The 17,977-nt window shown below is 46.2% G+C and overlaps 1 protein-coding gene across 5 annotated transcripts in view; it reads left to right on the top strand.

Moving 5' to 3' along the window:
- Positions 1-17,977, top strand: part of ANKRD17 (ankyrin repeat domain 17) — a 109,900-nt gene that overhangs the window by 57,047 nt on the left and 34,876 nt on the right. For 4 of the 5 annotated variants that reach the window (XM_080976433.1, XM_080976432.1, XM_080976431.1 and 1 more), the window contains exons 8-15: positions 1,159-1,396; positions 3,003-3,194; positions 3,447-3,556; positions 7,740-7,827; positions 8,460-8,587; positions 9,463-9,606; positions 14,192-14,294; positions 16,135-16,893. In XM_080976433.1, coding sequence (XP_080832559.1) covers positions 1,159-1,396; positions 3,003-3,194; positions 3,447-3,556; positions 7,740-7,827; positions 8,460-8,587; positions 9,463-9,606; positions 14,192-14,294; positions 16,135-16,893 — 1,762 coding nt within the window. The remainder of the gene's footprint in view (positions 1-1,158; positions 1,397-3,002; positions 3,195-3,446; positions 3,557-7,739; positions 7,828-8,459; positions 8,588-9,462; positions 9,607-14,191; positions 14,295-16,134; positions 16,894-17,977) is intronic. The other variant, XM_080976435.1, reaches the window with a different exon arrangement.

Raw genomic sequence — 17,977 nt, 5'->3', positions numbered from 1 at the left:
AAAGGCCCTGGCTCTGGTTGAGGCCAGCCTAACCTCCCTGTGGCCCAGGACCTCCAAGATGTTTTTGTTTGAAGACCGTAAGGTCCTCCGTGGGACATACAAGGAGAGGCGGTCCCGTAGGTACAAGTGTCTTAGGCCGCATAGGGCTTTAAAGGTCAAAACCAGCACCTTAAATCTGATCCTGTACTCCACTGGGAGCCAGTGCAGCTGGTATAGCACCGGGTGAATGTGATCCCACGGTGAGGACCCTGTAAGGAATCTCGCCGCTGTATTCTGTACCTGCTGGAGTTTCTGGGTCAGTCTCGAGGGCTCTACTGCCCAGGCTTGCACCCCAGAGAGGTCACTTTCCTGCAGCTAACACGGCCATTTGACTTCACTCCTGGAGGTGCACTCTTTTGTGTCTTGAGACAGACGGATGCCAGCAACAGTTTTCGAAAACCTGAACCTAGAATCATAGAATCATAGAGTTGGAGGAGACCACAAGGGCCATCGAGTCCAACCCCCTGCCAAGCAGGAAACACCATCAGAGCACTCCTGACATATGGTTGTCAAGCCTCTGCTTAAAGACCTCCAAAGAAGGAGACTCCACCACACTCCTTGGCAGCAAATTCCACTGTCAAACAGCTCTTACTGTCAGGAAGTTCTTCCTAATGTTTAGGTGGAATCTTCTTTCTTGTACTTTGGATCCATTGCTCCGTGTCCGCTTCGCTGGAGCAGCAGAAAACAACCTTTCTCCCTCCTCTATGTGACATCCTTTTATATATTTGAACATGGCTATCATATCACCCCTTAACCTCCTCTTCTCCAGGCTAAACATGCCCAGCTCCCTTAGCCGTTCCTCATAAGGCATCGTTTCCAGGCCTTTGACCATTTTGGTTGCTCTCCTCTGGACACGTTCCAGTTTGTCAGTGTCCTCCTTGAACTGTGGTGCCCAGAACTGGACACAGTACTCCAGGTGAGGTCTGACCAGAGCAGAATACAGTGGCACTATTACTTCCCTTGATCTAGAACCTGCTGCTGTCTGCCAACTGTGCTTTGCAAAGCTTTGTATAACTGCCTCCCTTAGTGGTGTGAAATAAGTTAGTGGGAGTGAAGAAGTTCTTCATCCAGAGCTCGCGTAGTTAACCTTTTATTTATTTGTCTGTTTTTGCTTTCTAGGATGGGCATGTGGAAGTTGCAAGGCTGCTCCTTGATAGTGGTGCCCAAGTGAACATGCCTGCTGATTCCTTCGAGTCTCCATTAACTCTGGCAGCCTGTGGTGGACACGTAGAGCTGGCTGCTTTATTAATAGAGCGAGGGGCTAACCTGGAAGAGGTGAACGATGAAGGCTACACGCCATTGATGGAAGCAGCCCGAGAGGGTCACGAGGAGATGGTGGCATTACTCCTAGGTCAAGGTAACTGTAACAATATACAGTGGTACCTCTGGTTGCGAACAGGATCCGTTCCGGAGGCCCATTCGCAATCTGAAAAGAACGCAACCTGCGCATGCGCGGGTTGCGATTCACTGCTTATGCGTGTGACATCATTTTGTGCGTCTGCACATGCACGAGCTGTGAAACCTGGAAGTAACCATTTCCGGTACTTCCGGGTCGCCGCGGGACGCAACCTGAAAAAATGTACAGTGGTATCTCAGGTTACATACGCTTCAGGTTACATACGTTTCAGGTTACACACTCTGCTAACCCAGAAATAGTGTTTCAGGTTAAGAACTTTGCTTCGGGATAAGAACAAAAATCGGGCTCCGGCGGCGTGGCAGCAGCAGGAGGCCCCATTAGCTAAAGTGGTGCTTCAGGTTAAGAACAGTTTCAGGTTAAGAACAGACCTCCGGAATGAATTAAATACTTAACCTGAGGTACCACTGTATGGGGACCACTGTATGGGGACGCGGGTAGCGCTGTGGGTAAAACCTCAGCGCCTAGGACTTGCCGATCGTATGGTCAGCGGTTTGAATCCCCGCGGCGGGGTGAGCTCCCGTTGTTCGGTCCCAGCTCCTGCCCACCTAGCAATTCTAAAGCACCCTTAAGTGCAAGTAGATAAATAGGTACCGCTTTATAGCGGGAAGGTAAACGGCGTTTCCGTGCGCTGCGCTGGTGCAGGCTTGCCAGAGCAGCTTCGTCACGCTGGCCACGTGACCCGGAAGTGTCTTCGGACAGCGCTGGCCCCCGGCCTCTTAAGCGAGATGGGCGCGCAACCCCAGAGTCGGTCACAACTGGCCCGTACGGGCAGGGGTACCTTTACCTTTACCTTTACCACTGTATCATGAAGCAAATGTAACATGAGGTATGACTGTAACAAGTACGCTAATAGCCGCACTGAAAACTTCTGAATATCCTGAACTGTATATTTTAGGAAGCGACTTTTCAAGACTGAATTGTTTTGCCCATTTTTCCTATTTAACTTGTACTGCACATTATTATAAAAGCTCACTTTTCAAAATGTAACATGTTGACTCCAGGGAATGCCAACCTTCCTATGAGTTCTGTTAATACCTTACACGTCAATCACAGCAGAAAATACATTCCTTAGAAGGTCACCTTAGAAAGTCCATATTCTCTTAATAGGTGCACTTGGCACACTCATATACTGGAGTACAGTGGTACCTTGGGTTACAAACACCTCAGGTTACAAACACTTCGGATTACAGACTCTGCTCACCTGGAAGTAGTACCTCAGGTTAAGAACTTTACCTCAGAATGAGAACAGAAATCGCGCAGTGGGAGGCCCCATTAACTAAAGCGGTACCTCAGGTTAAGAACGGTTTCAGGTTAAGAACTTACCTCCAGAACGAATTAAGTACATAGCCAGAGGTACCACTGTAATTGTAAAGAAGGGGCCATCATGAGATCTTGAAAAACTACCAGCCAATAACCTGAGGAAGATTTATCTTAATTGATTTAGTAATTCATCTTGAAAAAGACTTGATATCCATGTACAAATATTGTCTTTCTTTCTGTGCTGTTTTCTAAGCTTAATTTCCATTGGTATGTTTCTTTCTGGAAGGAGCCAACATCAATGCCCAGACAGAAGAGACCCAAGAAACTGCCTTAACTTTAGCGTGCTGTGGAGGCTTTCTGGAAGTGGCTGATTTTCTTATCAAAGCGGGAGCTGATATAGAGCTTGGCTGCTCAACGCCTTTGATGGAAGCTGCTCAGGAGGGTCATTTGGAGCTAGTTAAATACTTATTAGCTGCAGGTATGGAATTGTTCCCTTTGCACACATTTCTTCATGTTTATAATTGAAAACCCATTCTTAAAGCAGTACTGTCACGGGGCTGTATTTCCCTGCTGCGTGTGTTTTAGTAGTCCATGCAAATATATGTAAAGTGGTTGCTTTGGAACATAGTAACCAAGCATCCTAATACTTGGCTATTTTGAAATGTGATGAAATGTCTTGCTGGAGGATGAGGCACTTGCATATTTTCTAAGCTTGTTGTACTTGTTTCAGGAGCCAATGTGCATGCAACAACAGCAACAGGAGACACAGCGCTGACCTACGCCTGTGAGAATGGCCATACCGATGTAGCAGATGTGTTGCTTCAAGCAGATGCTGATCTGGTAAGCTGCCAGTAGAAGCTTTGAGCTTTTTTTACATTGTGTAAGGACCCTATTGGACTTGGTTATATTGATCCATCCCAACTCTCACTTCTCACAAGCATTGGCAAATAACCAAGTATAATTACCATATTTTTCGCTCTATAGGACACACCGGATGATAAGACGCACCTAGTTTGGGGGGGGGGGAGGAAACAAGAAGAAAAAAATTCTGAACCCCAGAAGCCAGAACAGCAAGAGGGATCTGGCTTCTGGGATAGCGTCTTTCTGTTCTGGCTTTGGGGACAGCCTTTGAAGCCTCCGCAGAGCAGCGGGGTGAAGGCGGAGGGTTTGCGCAGCCATCCCCAAGCTAGAACAGCGAGACGGAGCGCTGCACAGCCTGCATTCGCTCCATAAGACGCACACACATTTTCCCTTACTTTTTAGAAGGGAAAAAGTGCGTCTTATAGAGCGAAAAATACGGTAAACGGATTAGAGGAAAGTTGCATATTCGATCAGACGAAATGAACAGCTGATCACCACTAACAAAATCTTTAAAAAATACAATGCTGGGGGCTACAGCTTCTAATGGGACATAAAAGGAAGGCTCAACAACAACAACAACAACAACAACAACAACAACAACAACAGGCAAGCATGCTTAATAAGATTTTTAAAGATTTAATCAAGCAGACATGCTTCCCTGGAGAAGAGAGTTCAAGCGTTGATGATATATCAGGTGTGGGGCAGGTAGGGACATGGCTAAGCTGAAAGTTGGTTTTTCGGCAACTGCCACTCAGCTGATTGGTGGCAACTGCAAAGCCCTGTGTACCTGACTTAACGGAGTCTGACAATCAGCTGGCCTATGGGGCTTTTGGAGGCCTGGGCACATTGCTCCAAAAGACTCCGACTGGTGGACTTGCAGAGCGCTATGAAAGGGGCTTGCAAAGCCCTGTGCGTGGGCTGTGCTTTTGCCTGTGTGGCTTTTATTTCTAGCCTTGCAAGCAAAGATGGATCCCCTGGTGCTGTTGTAACATCACAGCCCCGCTTGGTCTGCGGAAGGGGATAAACAACTCGGCCTTTCCCCACTTCTTCTCTAGACTTTCTTCCAGCCTCCCCCAGCAGATCTTAAGGCACTTTAAATTGAGCCTAGAAAAAGCTGATAACTCGTATGACCTCTAAAGGACAAGTGTCATAGGATCTGCTGCATTCTGAACCAGTTGTAGTTTTGGACCACACTTCAGAACCAGCTCTGCAGAGAATACGTGGTTATTAAAGTGTGATTTTATCACGCTATGTATAATAGTAGCCCTGGCAGTGTCATTCTTGCCCAGAAAGCAAAGACATTACTGGCATGCTTGGTGTCAACTGCCCCTTCAGTTACCGTATTTTTCGCTCCATAGGACACACCGGACCATAGGAGGGGGAGAACAGGGAAAATTTTTTTTTTCTTGTTCTCCCCCTCTAAAACAAGGTGCGTTCAAGGTACATTCACCAGAGCTTGTGGGGCTGACGGTGGGGGGAAGCGCTGCTTTCCCCCACCGCCAGCCTCAAAGATCCCTGAAGCCTTTGGAGCGCAGCGCCCCGCTGCCCTGCAGAGGTTTGCGCGCAGCCGTCCCCAAGCTAGAACAGCGAGACGGAGCCCTCCGTCTCGCTGTTCTGGCTTGGGAACAGCCTTGCTAGCTTCTGCAGGACAGCGGGGTGAAGGCACCCCGCTGCCCTGGAGAGGCTGTACGTGCAGCTGTCCCCAAGCTAGAACAGTGAGACGGAACCCTCCGTCTCGCTGTTCTGGCTTGGGAACAGCCTTGCTAGCCTCTGCAGGACAGCAGGGTGAAGGCACCCCGCTGCCCTGGAGAGGCTGTGCGCGCAGCCATCCCCAAGCTAGAACAGCGAGACGGAGCGCTCCGCAGTGCTCCGTCTTCCTGTTCTGGCTTTGGGCTTAGCGGCGCAGCCTGCATTCGCTCTATAGGACGCACACACATTTCCCCTTAATTTTTGGAGGGGAAAATGTGTGTCCTATAGAATGAAAAATACGGTATATTCCATCCGAGTCTGAACAGAAATCACAGCTCAGATATGTTTGTGGGAAAGCTCCCAAGGCTCCAGGGAATTGTGCAGTGTCTGAGTGAATATCACAGGACACAGATCAGGGAACCACCTCCTGGATTTTTGGAGCAAAATACCTAGGCAATCCTGAAACTTGTTAGATCAATCCTGTAGAGAGAACATATAAGAAGCTCCTGCTCACATACCAACAAAGGAAGAGTGGATTTGTAAATTAAGTGAGTATATAGAACTGGCAAAATTAACTTCAATTATAAGATATCAATCAAATCAAAAGTTAAGAATGGAGTGGAAATATTTCGAAGATTATATGTCAAAATACTGTTCTAAAAATGACATGTTAATAAGCTTAGAATAAAAAATGTAAGCAATAACAAAACAAATAAAGAAAGAAAAATCAGAATCTAACAAAAATAATTTATTATAGAATGCAAGGGGGGAAAGGTAGAAAGAAATATACAGAAGTTGAATTGCTGTGGAGGGAAGTAGAGGGTGGGTGATGGGTTTTATAATTAAGTGTATAATTATGCTACTGTTGTAATTTAGATATTATACTTTTATGTGAGGGAATCATTGGAAATTTTGGTTATTATGTATATATGTTAAGTTTCAATAAAGATCTTTGAAAATTAAAAAAGAAGAAGAAGAAGCTCCTGCCAAAGCGTATTTCATCGCATCTTTATATAAAATCACTACTATAGTATACCAAAGTCCTGGGCATGACTCTGGGGTGAAGTCTAGGGTTGCCTCCCTTCTAGTCGGTTTCATCACCAACTGTTCTAAAGCTGCAGTGATTTACAGGAGTCCATTCCTTTTGACTAGCTTTGGCAGACAATAAAAGAAGTCTTCTTCCTGCTGGTGTGGTGGCTGCATGGACGAGACACTGTGGGTACTTAGGCCAAGCAGCAGCTAAATAAGCTCTTAAGTCTGGTAATTCCATCTAGAAATTATGTTTCTGTTGCAATCTGCATTTCCCCCAATTGATGGCTTTGTAGTTGGCCACCTACTTATTTGTTGGGCTGCCTTCCTGAATCTTTTCAAGTTCAGCTCCAGCAGGTATATTGGAAGTACTGAGTTGCTCTTAGAACCTAATATCCTTCCATAGTGTGTTATTCCAATTATTCTTTGCATTTATTGAACTATATGCATTCTTTCAGACATTTTTCTTATGGAGTAAGTGTGATGAATCTAGAGTTGCCCTCAAAAGAGTTGTGCTCGTATTGATTGAAGTGTATGTTTATGTGTGACTGTCACTGATTCCTCCTTTCCAATTAGAGCCTCTTGTTCCCCTAGGAAAAGCTGCTCTGGAAGGGTGGGAGGAGGAATGAATGAAGATTGCCATCTACCGTATTTTTTGCTCCATAGGGTGCACCGGCCCATAGGGCGCACCTAGGTGGTTTTTTGGGGGGGGAATTAAGAAAAAAAATTATTTCCCCCTCCCAGGCGTGGGGCTGGGGCGGGGGAAGCCCGAGCTTCCCCCGACCCCAGCCCCCAAAACAGGCTGCTATCCGCAAGCCTTTGGAGCCCAGCGGGAACTCCCGCCACGCTCAGAAGGCTTGCGGATAGTTGCCCAAAGCCCGGAGAGCCCAACTCTGTGCTATCCGGGCTTCGGGAAGCAGGCTGCTATCCGCAAGCCTTCGGAGTGCAGCGGGCACTCCCGCTCTGAAGGCTTGCGGATAGCTTCCTGAAGCCCGGAGAGCGAGAGGGGTCGGTGCACACCGACCCCTCTCGCTGTCCAAGCTTCAGTGAAAGGCTGCATTCGCTCCATAGGATGCACACACATTTCCCCTTCATTTTTAGAGGGAGAAAAGTGTGTCCTGTAGAGTGAAAAATACGGTATTTCCTTCTATTTCCTTCCTTCGGTGGGGAGCCTCCACTGGTTCCCAGTTGCTTCCATGAATAGAAGGAGCCCTTCCATTTGTGAAGGGGCAAATCTTGATCTAACCCAGCAAATTTAGTTTTGAAAGCGTAGAAAGTTTCCGTTGCAGTTAACGGATTATTAAACACTGCACTTTGAAATTTGGGCATAACTATTAGGTAAAACAACTTTGAAAAATAGAGGTTGCATGAAAAACATTTTAAAAAAAACAACAACTAGGAATTTCTGATTTCCAAGTTGGATTCTATTTCTCTTTTCCCCCAGGAACATGAATCTGAAGGGGGAAGAACTCCTTTAATGAAAGCTGCAAGAGCCGGTCATGTCTGTACTGTTCAGTTCTTAATTAGCAAGGGTAAGTTTGAATAATGTTTCACCTTTTTAAGGATTTTCAGGTGTTTGTTTAATAGCCCAGCAGTTCACAGAATCACAATTGAGCAAAGTATAATTTCATAGATTTGAGTCTTCCAAAAATTAAGGGTGAAATTAATTTCTTTCACTTGCCTGTGATTCAGTTGAGGAAGAAAAATTGTCGTATATGCTCATGCTTTTTCTTCTATGTCAGACTTGCGTCTCCTTCAGTTACTTACATGGCCCAGTGTGGCCTTGAATAATGGAAAAGAGTTCAGATTCCACTTAGCCTTGAAGCTTAGTGGGTAGATAGATCACTATTCATAGGGTGGTTGTGAGAATAAAATGGGATAAGCTTCTTGGTTATGTGATTTGGGTGCAAGTGTGAAGTGTGGTGAATATATTGCAACACCGCGTGCAGTTCCAAAGAAATGTACAACTTTTAAGCAACCTCGGTAGTAAATAGTCATGGTATAGGAGCCGCCACAGACAGATATGGGTTTTTTCAGGGATAGGGATGAGATTGGAATCCAGCCCCTTATAGGAGGAGATCAATGGGAAGGTTCTAACCTTAGAAGTAAAGGTGTGGTTTAGAATACAAAGTACTCTTCATCTTCTTTCTATTCTTTATGTCAGGAGCAAATGTGAATAGGACCACAGCTAACAATGATCATACAGTATTGTCGCTTGCCTGCGCTGGAGGCCACCTATCGGTTGTGGAGTTGCTGTTAGCTCATGGAGCTGATCCTACGCACAGACTGAAGGTATGCAGTGTTTTACTTTCCATATTTTGAATTGTGTGTTTGTGTTTTAGGGCAATAAACCAGTGTAACAGTGTGTGGTGCTGTGGTCTAAACCCCAGAGCCTAGGACTTGCTGATCAGAACATTGGCGGTTCGAATCCCTGCGACAGGGTGAGCTCCCGTTGCTCGGTCCCTGCTCCTGCCAACCTAGCAGTTCAAAAGCATGTCAAAGTGCAAGTAGATAAATAGGTACCGCTCCTGCGGGGAGGTAAACGGTGTTTCCTTGCACTGCTCTGGTTCGCCAGAAGTGGCTTAGTCCTGCTGGCCACATGACCAGGAAGCTGTACGCCGGCTCCCTCGGCCAATAAAGTGAGATGAGCGCCGCAACCCCAGAGTCGGCCACGACTGGACCTAATGGTCAGGGGTCCCTTTACCTTTAACAGTGGGGAATATAGCAAAATGACTTGATTATACAGTTTGGGGATTTTTCATCCACAAATGGGTTTTGCATCAAGTTTCCCTCTAACTTTTTTATATTGGGGGGGGGGGCGGATCTGTAAGAAACATAGGAAAAAAATTGGTTGTTATGCTATTTTTATATTCATCTCTGAATATAACTTCCTAGTAAACTTTCTGTCCACTGCACCATTTACAGGCAGCCAGGGAATCTTGCTTAAGGAAGCCAAAAACTAAAGTGTGGGCGGGAGCCAAAATAAATTCATTAAATACTAGTTAAATTTACTCTTTTAAACATTGGGAGTAATTAAAAACAATTTAAATGTTTTGTAAAATGTTAGATATCATGTAACATACCGTTTTTTGGTTTTTTTTAAGAATTCAAAACCAAAATACATCTTTCAGTATGGCTCCTTATTTTAACCCATGATTTCTTTCCAGGATGGTTCAACCATGCTAATAGAAGCCGCTAAGGGTGGTCATACCAGTGTGGTTTGTTACCTGTTGGACTACCCTAACAATCTGCTTTCTGCTCCTCCGCCCGAGTCCACCCAGCTGACTCCTCCATCTCACGATTTAAATAGGGTAAGATTTAAAGTGGCAGCATGCTCGCCCCCTTTTAAAATGTTTTAGAGTCAATTTCTTAATGATGAATTTATTGCCTCTCTTCTGAAAAGTAGGTGTTGTAGTCATCAGATACTGTAGAAGTCCCGGTAATCTTCAGTGAGAAACTGCTAAAATTCAAAGGAAATACTGCCGTCTTTTGTTAGATGTAGTTTAATCCTTGCCTTCCAGATCTGCAAGAAAACTATTACAGAGGACTCTTTGCTTGGAAAGAATATTTTGCTTATCACTTGGTTGGGCTTACTTGTGCCTCTAGTGGACCAAGGCAGGAGCGTCTTTTACAGGAAATAGGCTGGCCCCTCTTCAGCTTTTGCTCCTTCAACAAAACAGTCACATTCTCCTTTGGCTCCTTTTAATCCTTCACCTTGGCTTGGCAATTTACTTCTTCTGTGATTCACTCTTTTTACGGTTCTTTTTCTGTATTTTCTAAAAATAAAAAAGATTAGAATCCTGCCTTTCCCTCCTCTCCATGGACTGGCTTCTGGGACAAGCAGCCCGTCTACAATTTTTTCCATGTTTGGGCGAAGCAGTGAATGATCTCCCCATCCCAAGGAGGATTGGATCGTCCTCCATAGGGTGGTGGCAGTATACTGAGACCTACTGCCCCATAGGCTTTAATTTTCAGCTGTTACGGAGGCAGCTTCAGCTGGGGTGGATTCCTGGAGACATGTCCAGGCAGCACTAGTCAAGATATGGGCCATTCCCTGCCCAGACTCCCAAGCCACAAAAGCATCCCACCAACGCCTCCCAAGCAGGCCAGATTACCGTATTTTTCGCCCTATAGGACGCACCGTCCCATAAGGCGCACCTAGTTTTTTGGGAGGGAAATAAAGGGAAAAAATTTATTTCCGCCCCCCCCCCAGGCGCGGGGCTGGGGCGGGGGAAGCCCGAGCTTCCCCCGACCCCAGCCCCCAAACAGGCAGCTCTCTGCAAGCCGTGGGAGCCCAGCGCTGGCTCCCGCTGCTTGCTGAGAGGTCCGCGAAGCCTGGACGCGCTGAGCTCAGCGCGGGCAGGCTTCAGCATGCAGGCAACTCTCCACAAGCAGCGGGAGCGCTCCCGCTGCTTGCGGAGAGGTCCGCGAAGCCTGGACGCGCTGAGCTCAGCGCGGGCAAGCTTCAGCATTCAGGCAACTCTCCGCAAGCGGCGGGAGCGCTCCCGCCGCTTGCGGAGAGGTCCGCGAAGCCTGGACGCGCTGAGCTCAGCGCGCGCAGGCTTCAGCATGCAGGCAACTCTCCGCAAGCGGCGGGAGCCCAGCGCTGGGCTCCCGCTGCTTGCGGATAGCTTCCTGGAGCCTGGAGAGCGAGAGGTGTCGGTGCGCACTGACCCCTCTCGCTCTCCAGGCTTCAGCGAAAGCCTGCATTCGCCCCATAGGACGCACACACATTTCCCCTTCATTTTTGGAGAGGAAAAAGTGCGTCCTATAGGGCGAAAAATACGGTAGGCCTTTTGGGGCACATGGCTTCCCCATAGCAGTTGCGTGTAGCATTCCTTTCACTACTGGAGCTCATATCCTCCCTTATATGGAGAGATGGCAGCCTTGGCCCAACAGAAAGCCCCAATGGATGATAATGGAGCCTAGCAGCTCAGTAAGGCCTCATGCAAAACATGCACTTTAAAGGACCTACTACTACCACAGTGGACAGTCAGGAAAAGAGGACAAGCAGGCTACAGACAGCAAGGCAGAATGAAGGAATACAGGCCAAAACAACAACAACCCTGGAACAAAACATGTTTTTCTCTGAAGGGACAGGTTCAGCACCTCCAGCCTTCACCAAGAACCCTCAAAACCACCAAAGATGCCATCAGCGATAAAGTTCGTGTGTGTGTGTGTGTGTGTGTCGCTTTCAAGTATTCATACATAGTTGGCACCACTCAACAACGGCTCAGTGGGTTCTGAATATCATCTACAGTTGCTGCAAAGAATTCATCAGATATCTCATCACTCACCCTGCCTCACCCTCCAAATGCCAGATTGGGGTGTGTTGTGTGTGTGCGTGTACTGCATCTCATCAACATGGCAGCAATAGAGCCAGTACCCCCAGAGGAACACTCATCAGGTGTCGCCTCAGTCTTCTTTGTAGTTCCCAAAAAAGACCACAAAGCCTGGAAGGCAGTACTTGATCAGAAGGATCTCAACTGTTGGGTGATCAGAATTTTCTGGATGAAATCCCTGGCCTCCATCAAGCAGTCCCTTCATCTCAGCAACTTCATGACATCCATAGACTTACAGGATGCATACCTGCATATCCTATTAATCCCAAGTACCACAAGTATCTCCAGTTCTTCATTGACCTGCACCATTACCAATTCATAGCCCTTCTGTTTGGATTGGCCTCATTTTCAAAAGTCTTCATGAAGATAATGGTTGCCCTGGTAGCTCACCTCCACCAACAGGGCAACCCCAACTACCAGTACTTCCTCCTCATCCATTCTCCTCCTCATCCATTCTCCAACCATGAGCCAGGTGGCCCGCCATCTTCAGGGCATTTTGAGGACCTTCCAAACTCACAGATTCATCATCAGCCAGGAAGAGCCATTTCCTCATACGTCTTCGTGCACTGATAAATGCCACCTGCCTCCTGAAAGGATCATCAAGATCAAGGCAGCAGCCACGTTCCTTATTTCTTCCAAAAGGATGGGCATCATGTTATTGGCACAGCTGATCCTGGTGGCTCCCTATTGGGATCTTAACCCTGGCAGTGAACAACCCCCCCCCCCCAACGGACACTTCTAACCAGACCAGACTTCATTTCACAGGGACCAGTCCTGCATCTGGACTCAGCCTTGCAATACCTAACTGCCTGGCATTTGAATGGCAGTGTCTGAAGAACTAGGAACTCTCACTGATTTCCACAATTGTGCACTCCCAACACCCCTTCACAACCCACATCTACCAGATGATGTGGAGGGCCTTTCTCCATCCCTGACTTATTGGTGTTCCTACAGGAAGGCCTTCAACAAGGGCTCAAAACTTATACTCCTAAACAACAAGTGGTGGCCAATTCTTCTATAATATTAATAATAATAATACCTGACTAAGTTGCCCCAGCCACCCTGGGCTGCTCCCAACAAAATATTAAAAGCATTCTATTCTGGCATGGCCATATATGCCTGCTCTGACCACTCACTAGTAAAACACTTGCTCCATGGAGCCGTTCTCCAAAGCCCTCCAGTTATTCACCGTTTTCCTTCCTGGAATCTTCACAAGGTGCTCTCAGCTCTCCAATGACCAGCTTTTGAGCCACTGAAACAAGTACCATTGAAGATCCTCTCTTTTCATGTCCTGTTCCTGGTTCCATCACCTCAGCCCACAGAGTCTTCAAGATCAATGCCCTTTTGGTAGCAAGGCGTCTTGGTGTCTTCCATAGTGACAGAGTGATTCTCCAGTTGGATACCACCTTCCTTCCCATGGGGCTGTTTCATTTTCCGTAAGAAGTAATCTTGCCCACCTTCTTCCCAAATCCATCACACAACTTGGAGAAGGCTTGGCGTTCCCTCTATGTCTGCCCAACACTGAAGGTATATATTGTCCATACAAAGGACATACAACAAACTTCTTCCCTCTTTGTCTCATTTCACCGCTTCTTCCTGGAGCACAGGGTGACACCAACTATGCTTCCCAGATGGATAAAAGCATCCATTTCACTGTCCTACAAAGCACAGAAACTGCCTGTTCCCAAACAACCGACCGCCCATTCCATGAGAGCAGTGGCAACTTCTGCTGCTTTTTCTACAAATGCCTCCTTGTTAGAAATAGGCAGAGCAGTGACGTGAGCATCCCCAAGCACGTTCACTAGGCACTTTTAAGTTGGATGCCTTTGCTTCCTCTGAAGTGGCATTTGTTGAGGGCCTTATAACAGGCTCTCCCATCGTAATAACTTGTTGCAATTGAAACCCACCCTAGCTGGGTGATCTTTTGTACGTCCCAACCCAGTGATGCTACGCTAGCAACCGAAATAGTACTATTGTACCTACCTGAAGGGTAGATCTGCTAGTCTAGTGTAACATCTCTGGGGCCATGCTTTTGCATAGCCCGCAACACCTCTTCCCACCTCTATTTGTGCAGTTAGCTTTCAGTTAATGGTTTGGTGTGAGAAATAGATTAATGATATTCCGAATTTCAGTTCTGGACTGTTGATGCTTGTTGAGTACGCAAAACTGAAGAGGGGCCAGTCTATTTTTTTGTAAAAGCTACTCCTGCCTTCGTCCGCTAGAGGCACAATAAGACCCAACCCAGTGATACTACATTGGACAAGCAGATCTACCTTTCAGGTAGGCACAGTGGTACTTTTTACCCAGTTAACTCTCTTGAGATGAGTATGTGGACAATTTTGTGACTTCGCACTTGTCTTAAAGCAATTTTCATTATGCTAGGATAGCTACTTCTGTTAGTACAAATCAACGCATAAGCCATCTGAAGCTGTAACTGTTGGTGCTGAGTCTATTGTATGAATTGTGAGATGTTTACACATGCCACTTCGTTGGAACAGTTTGTTTTGGTCATGTAGGACAACAAAGGATGTAACCTTAGTGTCCCCTGTTCTAGGCTCCTCGTGTACCAGTGCAGGCACTTCCCATGGTCGTCCCTCCCCAAGAGCCTGACAAACCCCCTGCCAACGTCGCCACAACCCTTCCCATCAGAAATAAAGGTCAGTTGTAGTTCTACAGATTATCAGTAAAATACGTTTTGTAGGTGTAATGTTAGGATTGCTTTCAATTCTTCAGCATCTCTCTAGTTTCTCTAGTGGGTATTTGTGGAAAACAAAATTATTAAGGGATGTTTTCCAGGAAATCCGTCTTTATGTATAAGTTAGCTACAGTAAATTGCTGGATTGGGTTTTCACATTAATAAGGAGACATTTTTCATGGTGGTTCAACTGAGAGATAATTGTGGTGTTACAATTGTTCTGGCAGAATTTCTGGCTAGCACTACACCGATAAATTTTGAAATGCGTGCAGTTTGAATGTTGTCATTAAAATATTGTCGTTAGGTATAATTTTTAACACATTTATCCTTTTTAAGATACACTTCTCTGTAAAGGATTGTTAATAACTCTCCTATATTTGGGAGAAAGGAGTCAACAATTTATTTAGAAACTGGGGTGCTTGCATTCAGATGAGGGGATGTTGCCTTCTATCTTACTGTGTTTTTGTTTGTGTATTAAAATAAAAGTGTAACTCTGTCCCTAGTGATGCACCTGCAGCTAAATCACTGTAATGTTGCTCAAAGTGGTTAAAAAACAACAACAACCCATGAAAAGACTTGTAATCTAGCAGTTGTTATTCTGCAGTGATGGGATTATTTGCTTTTCAGTTCAGGAAACTCAGATTGGTGGCATGTGCAAAGCCACTTCTTACATAGAACATGGAAGTGTACTCACTGCAGGCTTTTTAAATGATTTCCATTTTTGAAGATTGGGCACTGTGCACAAGCCCTCAAATGTTAAAAGGTAAAGGGACCCCTGACCATTAGGTCCAGTCGTGACCGACTCTGGGGTTGCCGCGCTCATCTCGCTTTATTGGCCGAGGGAGCCGGCATACAGCTTCCAGGTCATGTGGCCAGCATGACTAAGCCGCTTCTGGCAAACCAGAGCAATTCACGGAAACGCCGTTTACCTTCCCGCTGGAGTGGTACCTATTTATCTACTTGCACTTTTTGGTGTGCTTTTGAACTGCTAGGTTGGCAGGAGCAGGGACCGAGCAACGGGAGCTCACCCCATCGCAGGGATTTAAACCGCTGACCTTCTGATCGGCAAGCCCTAGGCTCTGTGGTTTAACCCACAGCGCCACCCGTGCTAACAAGCTAACATTTTTAGTAAGGTACCAATATAGTGTTTAAACTTCATAGAGGCATTCAAAGAATGTGTTTTTGCATTAAACGATGCACACACCAGCCACACTTCCAGCATCCCTTCCCGCTTGACCTCTGTCCTTCCCACATTGAGTATGGTGATCTGAATGGGAATTCTTCACACATTTGGTTTGAACATGCTTAGTATCTCACTGCTGCCGAGAACCTCGGTCCTGCAGGTTTCCAGATCGCGAGGAAGATTCTAAGCACTTTCAGTCAAATGTCCATAGCCTCTTCCTTCATCCCTCCCCAATCAATGCGGGAAGGTTGGGGGTGTAGTGTGGACATGGGAATGGGGTCATATGGACTGCACCCTAGGATTTAAGCGCATGTGTGTTCTTTGACTGGCAAATAGGTTGCAAAGCACCTGACTGCAGTTTTGTACCCTTTTTATATGAAGTGCACAGCTATTGTACAATATCTGTACCCTGAAGCAACCAAGCTCTTTTGGTTTACAATCTTAATTCCTCAATAAAATGCTCAGAAGAAAAATAGGTATGTCTCTTTTCCCCATAGAGACAGTTCACCTTTTGTGGATTCCACAATGTGTTTGTGCTTTCTTGATCAGTAAGTCTGTAATGAGAATGCTGTTCACATGCACTTCCATTTGGTTCTGAGGGGGTTTCTCTTTCACACAGCCACTTCCAAACAAAAGTCCAGCAACCATTTGCAGCCAGACAGCCCAGATGTACAAGGTTACATCGCCAATCAGTCTCCAGAGAGTATTGTTGAGGAGGCTCAGGGCAAGCTGACAGAGTTGGAGCAAAGGATAAAGGAGGCCATAGAGAAGAACGCCCAGCTGCAGTCTTTGGAATTGGCACATGCCGACCAGCTGACCAAGGAGAAGATTGAGGAGCTGAACAAAACGAGAGAGGAGCAGATTCAGAAGAAGCAAAAGATCTTGGAGGAGCTGCAGAAAGTAGAGCGGGAACTGCAGCTGAAAACCCAGCAGCAACTGAAAAAGCAATACCTGGAGGTGAAAGCGCAGAGAATTCAACTTCAGCAGCAGCAGCAGCAGCAGCAGCCGTGTCAGCACTTAGGACTTCTGACTCCCGTTGGCGTAGGAGAGCAGCTGACCGAGGGAGACTATGCACGGTTGCAACAGGTGGACCCGTACTTGCTCAAAGACGATCCCCAGCAAACGGCGGCCCAGATGGGCTTCGCTCCAATCCAGCCTCTTGCAATGCCTCAAGCTTTGCCTCTTTCTGCGGGTTCCTTACCTCCAGGGTCTATTGCAAATCTTACAGAACTGCAAGGTGTCATAGTTGGACAGCCAGTACTGGGCCAAGCACAACTTACAGGGCTGGGGCAAGGAATTCTGACAGACGCACAGCAGGGGTTAATGGTAGCCAGCCCTGCCCAGACCCTCAATGACACGCTGGATGACATCATGGCAGGTGTGTATAACTTGTTACGTACAAGTGCAATGTCGTATGCTTAAAAAAAAAAAAAAAAAGCAGTTGAGGCATGCCAACATTTTTATTTTCTTTCAGCTTTACAAAGCCTAGGTTGTTTTGGCCCCTTATTTTAGAATTACCTGAAGTAGAAGTGAAACCAACATTCACATTTAAGTTTGCTTTTGGCGAGTTACGTTGTCCCTTTTAGTCCCAAGCTCCGGAAGTCAGAGGTTTTTGCCTTGATAAAGGATGCTGTGTTCCTTGCCTGCTGCCATGAATTAATTTCTCTTTTGAATTACAGCCCATTCATGTTTCTGAAATACATGAAAAATACTTTGAATTGACTTGAATTAACACTTTGAATTATAGAAGAACATTACTTTGGGAAGGAGGACTTGGATAAGAAATTTAATTTTCTACTTTTTTTACTTCCACAGTAATGTTCTGAAGAGATCATAGCCAAGATCGATCTAGCCATATTAATGCGCTCCTTCCAGAGCTCTGTGGCTGCAACAGAGTTCTTCATTCCCTTCCATCCCCATTGCATAAACAGAGCTAAACAAGGAAGGCCTTTTCTGCATGGACCTCCATTTGTGCAAATTGACTCTGGGTTTAAACTGGCATTCCTTTGTTCACCTGAGTTCATGGTTGTTTTGGTTTAGCAGAATAGGTGTTGCCAGTTCAGATTCATCTGGCCATTCACAGCTAGACATCTTTTGGTCAACGCTTTGAACACACGAGAAGCAGAAAGATAGCAGTAGTGAAAATAGGGTTGTCACCATAACCTGGCTTTTTAAAGATGCTCTGTGCTGCCATCTGTAAATTTTACTAGTTTACAAGTATTGAAGCTTCGCTCTTCAGGCCAAAGAGTTTACTGTGCAAGTCAAGCTGCCCTTTCTCCTTGCATCTGCCACAGGCCCTTCATTTCTTTTCAGCAGCCTTAGCCGGCTTTATTACATGTCTCTAGAAGACCTTCATTTGGGTCATTTGGCAAATCCACCCAAAGAATTCTGACACACACCTGGCTCTTGGGTTATTTGCCCTTAAATATTCCAACTGGTCCGTGACTTGGCCAGAAATCTAT

This window comes from Podarcis pityusensis, assembly GCF_964106645.2.
Source record: "Podarcis pityusensis genome assembly, chromosome: 13".
In the NCBI taxonomy this organism is placed as follows: Eukaryota; Metazoa; Chordata; class Lepidosauria; order Squamata; family Lacertidae; genus Podarcis; species Podarcis pityusensis.
The sequence above is the reverse complement of the archived record's forward strand: the minus strand, read 5'-3'. Positions and strand labels throughout refer to the sequence as shown.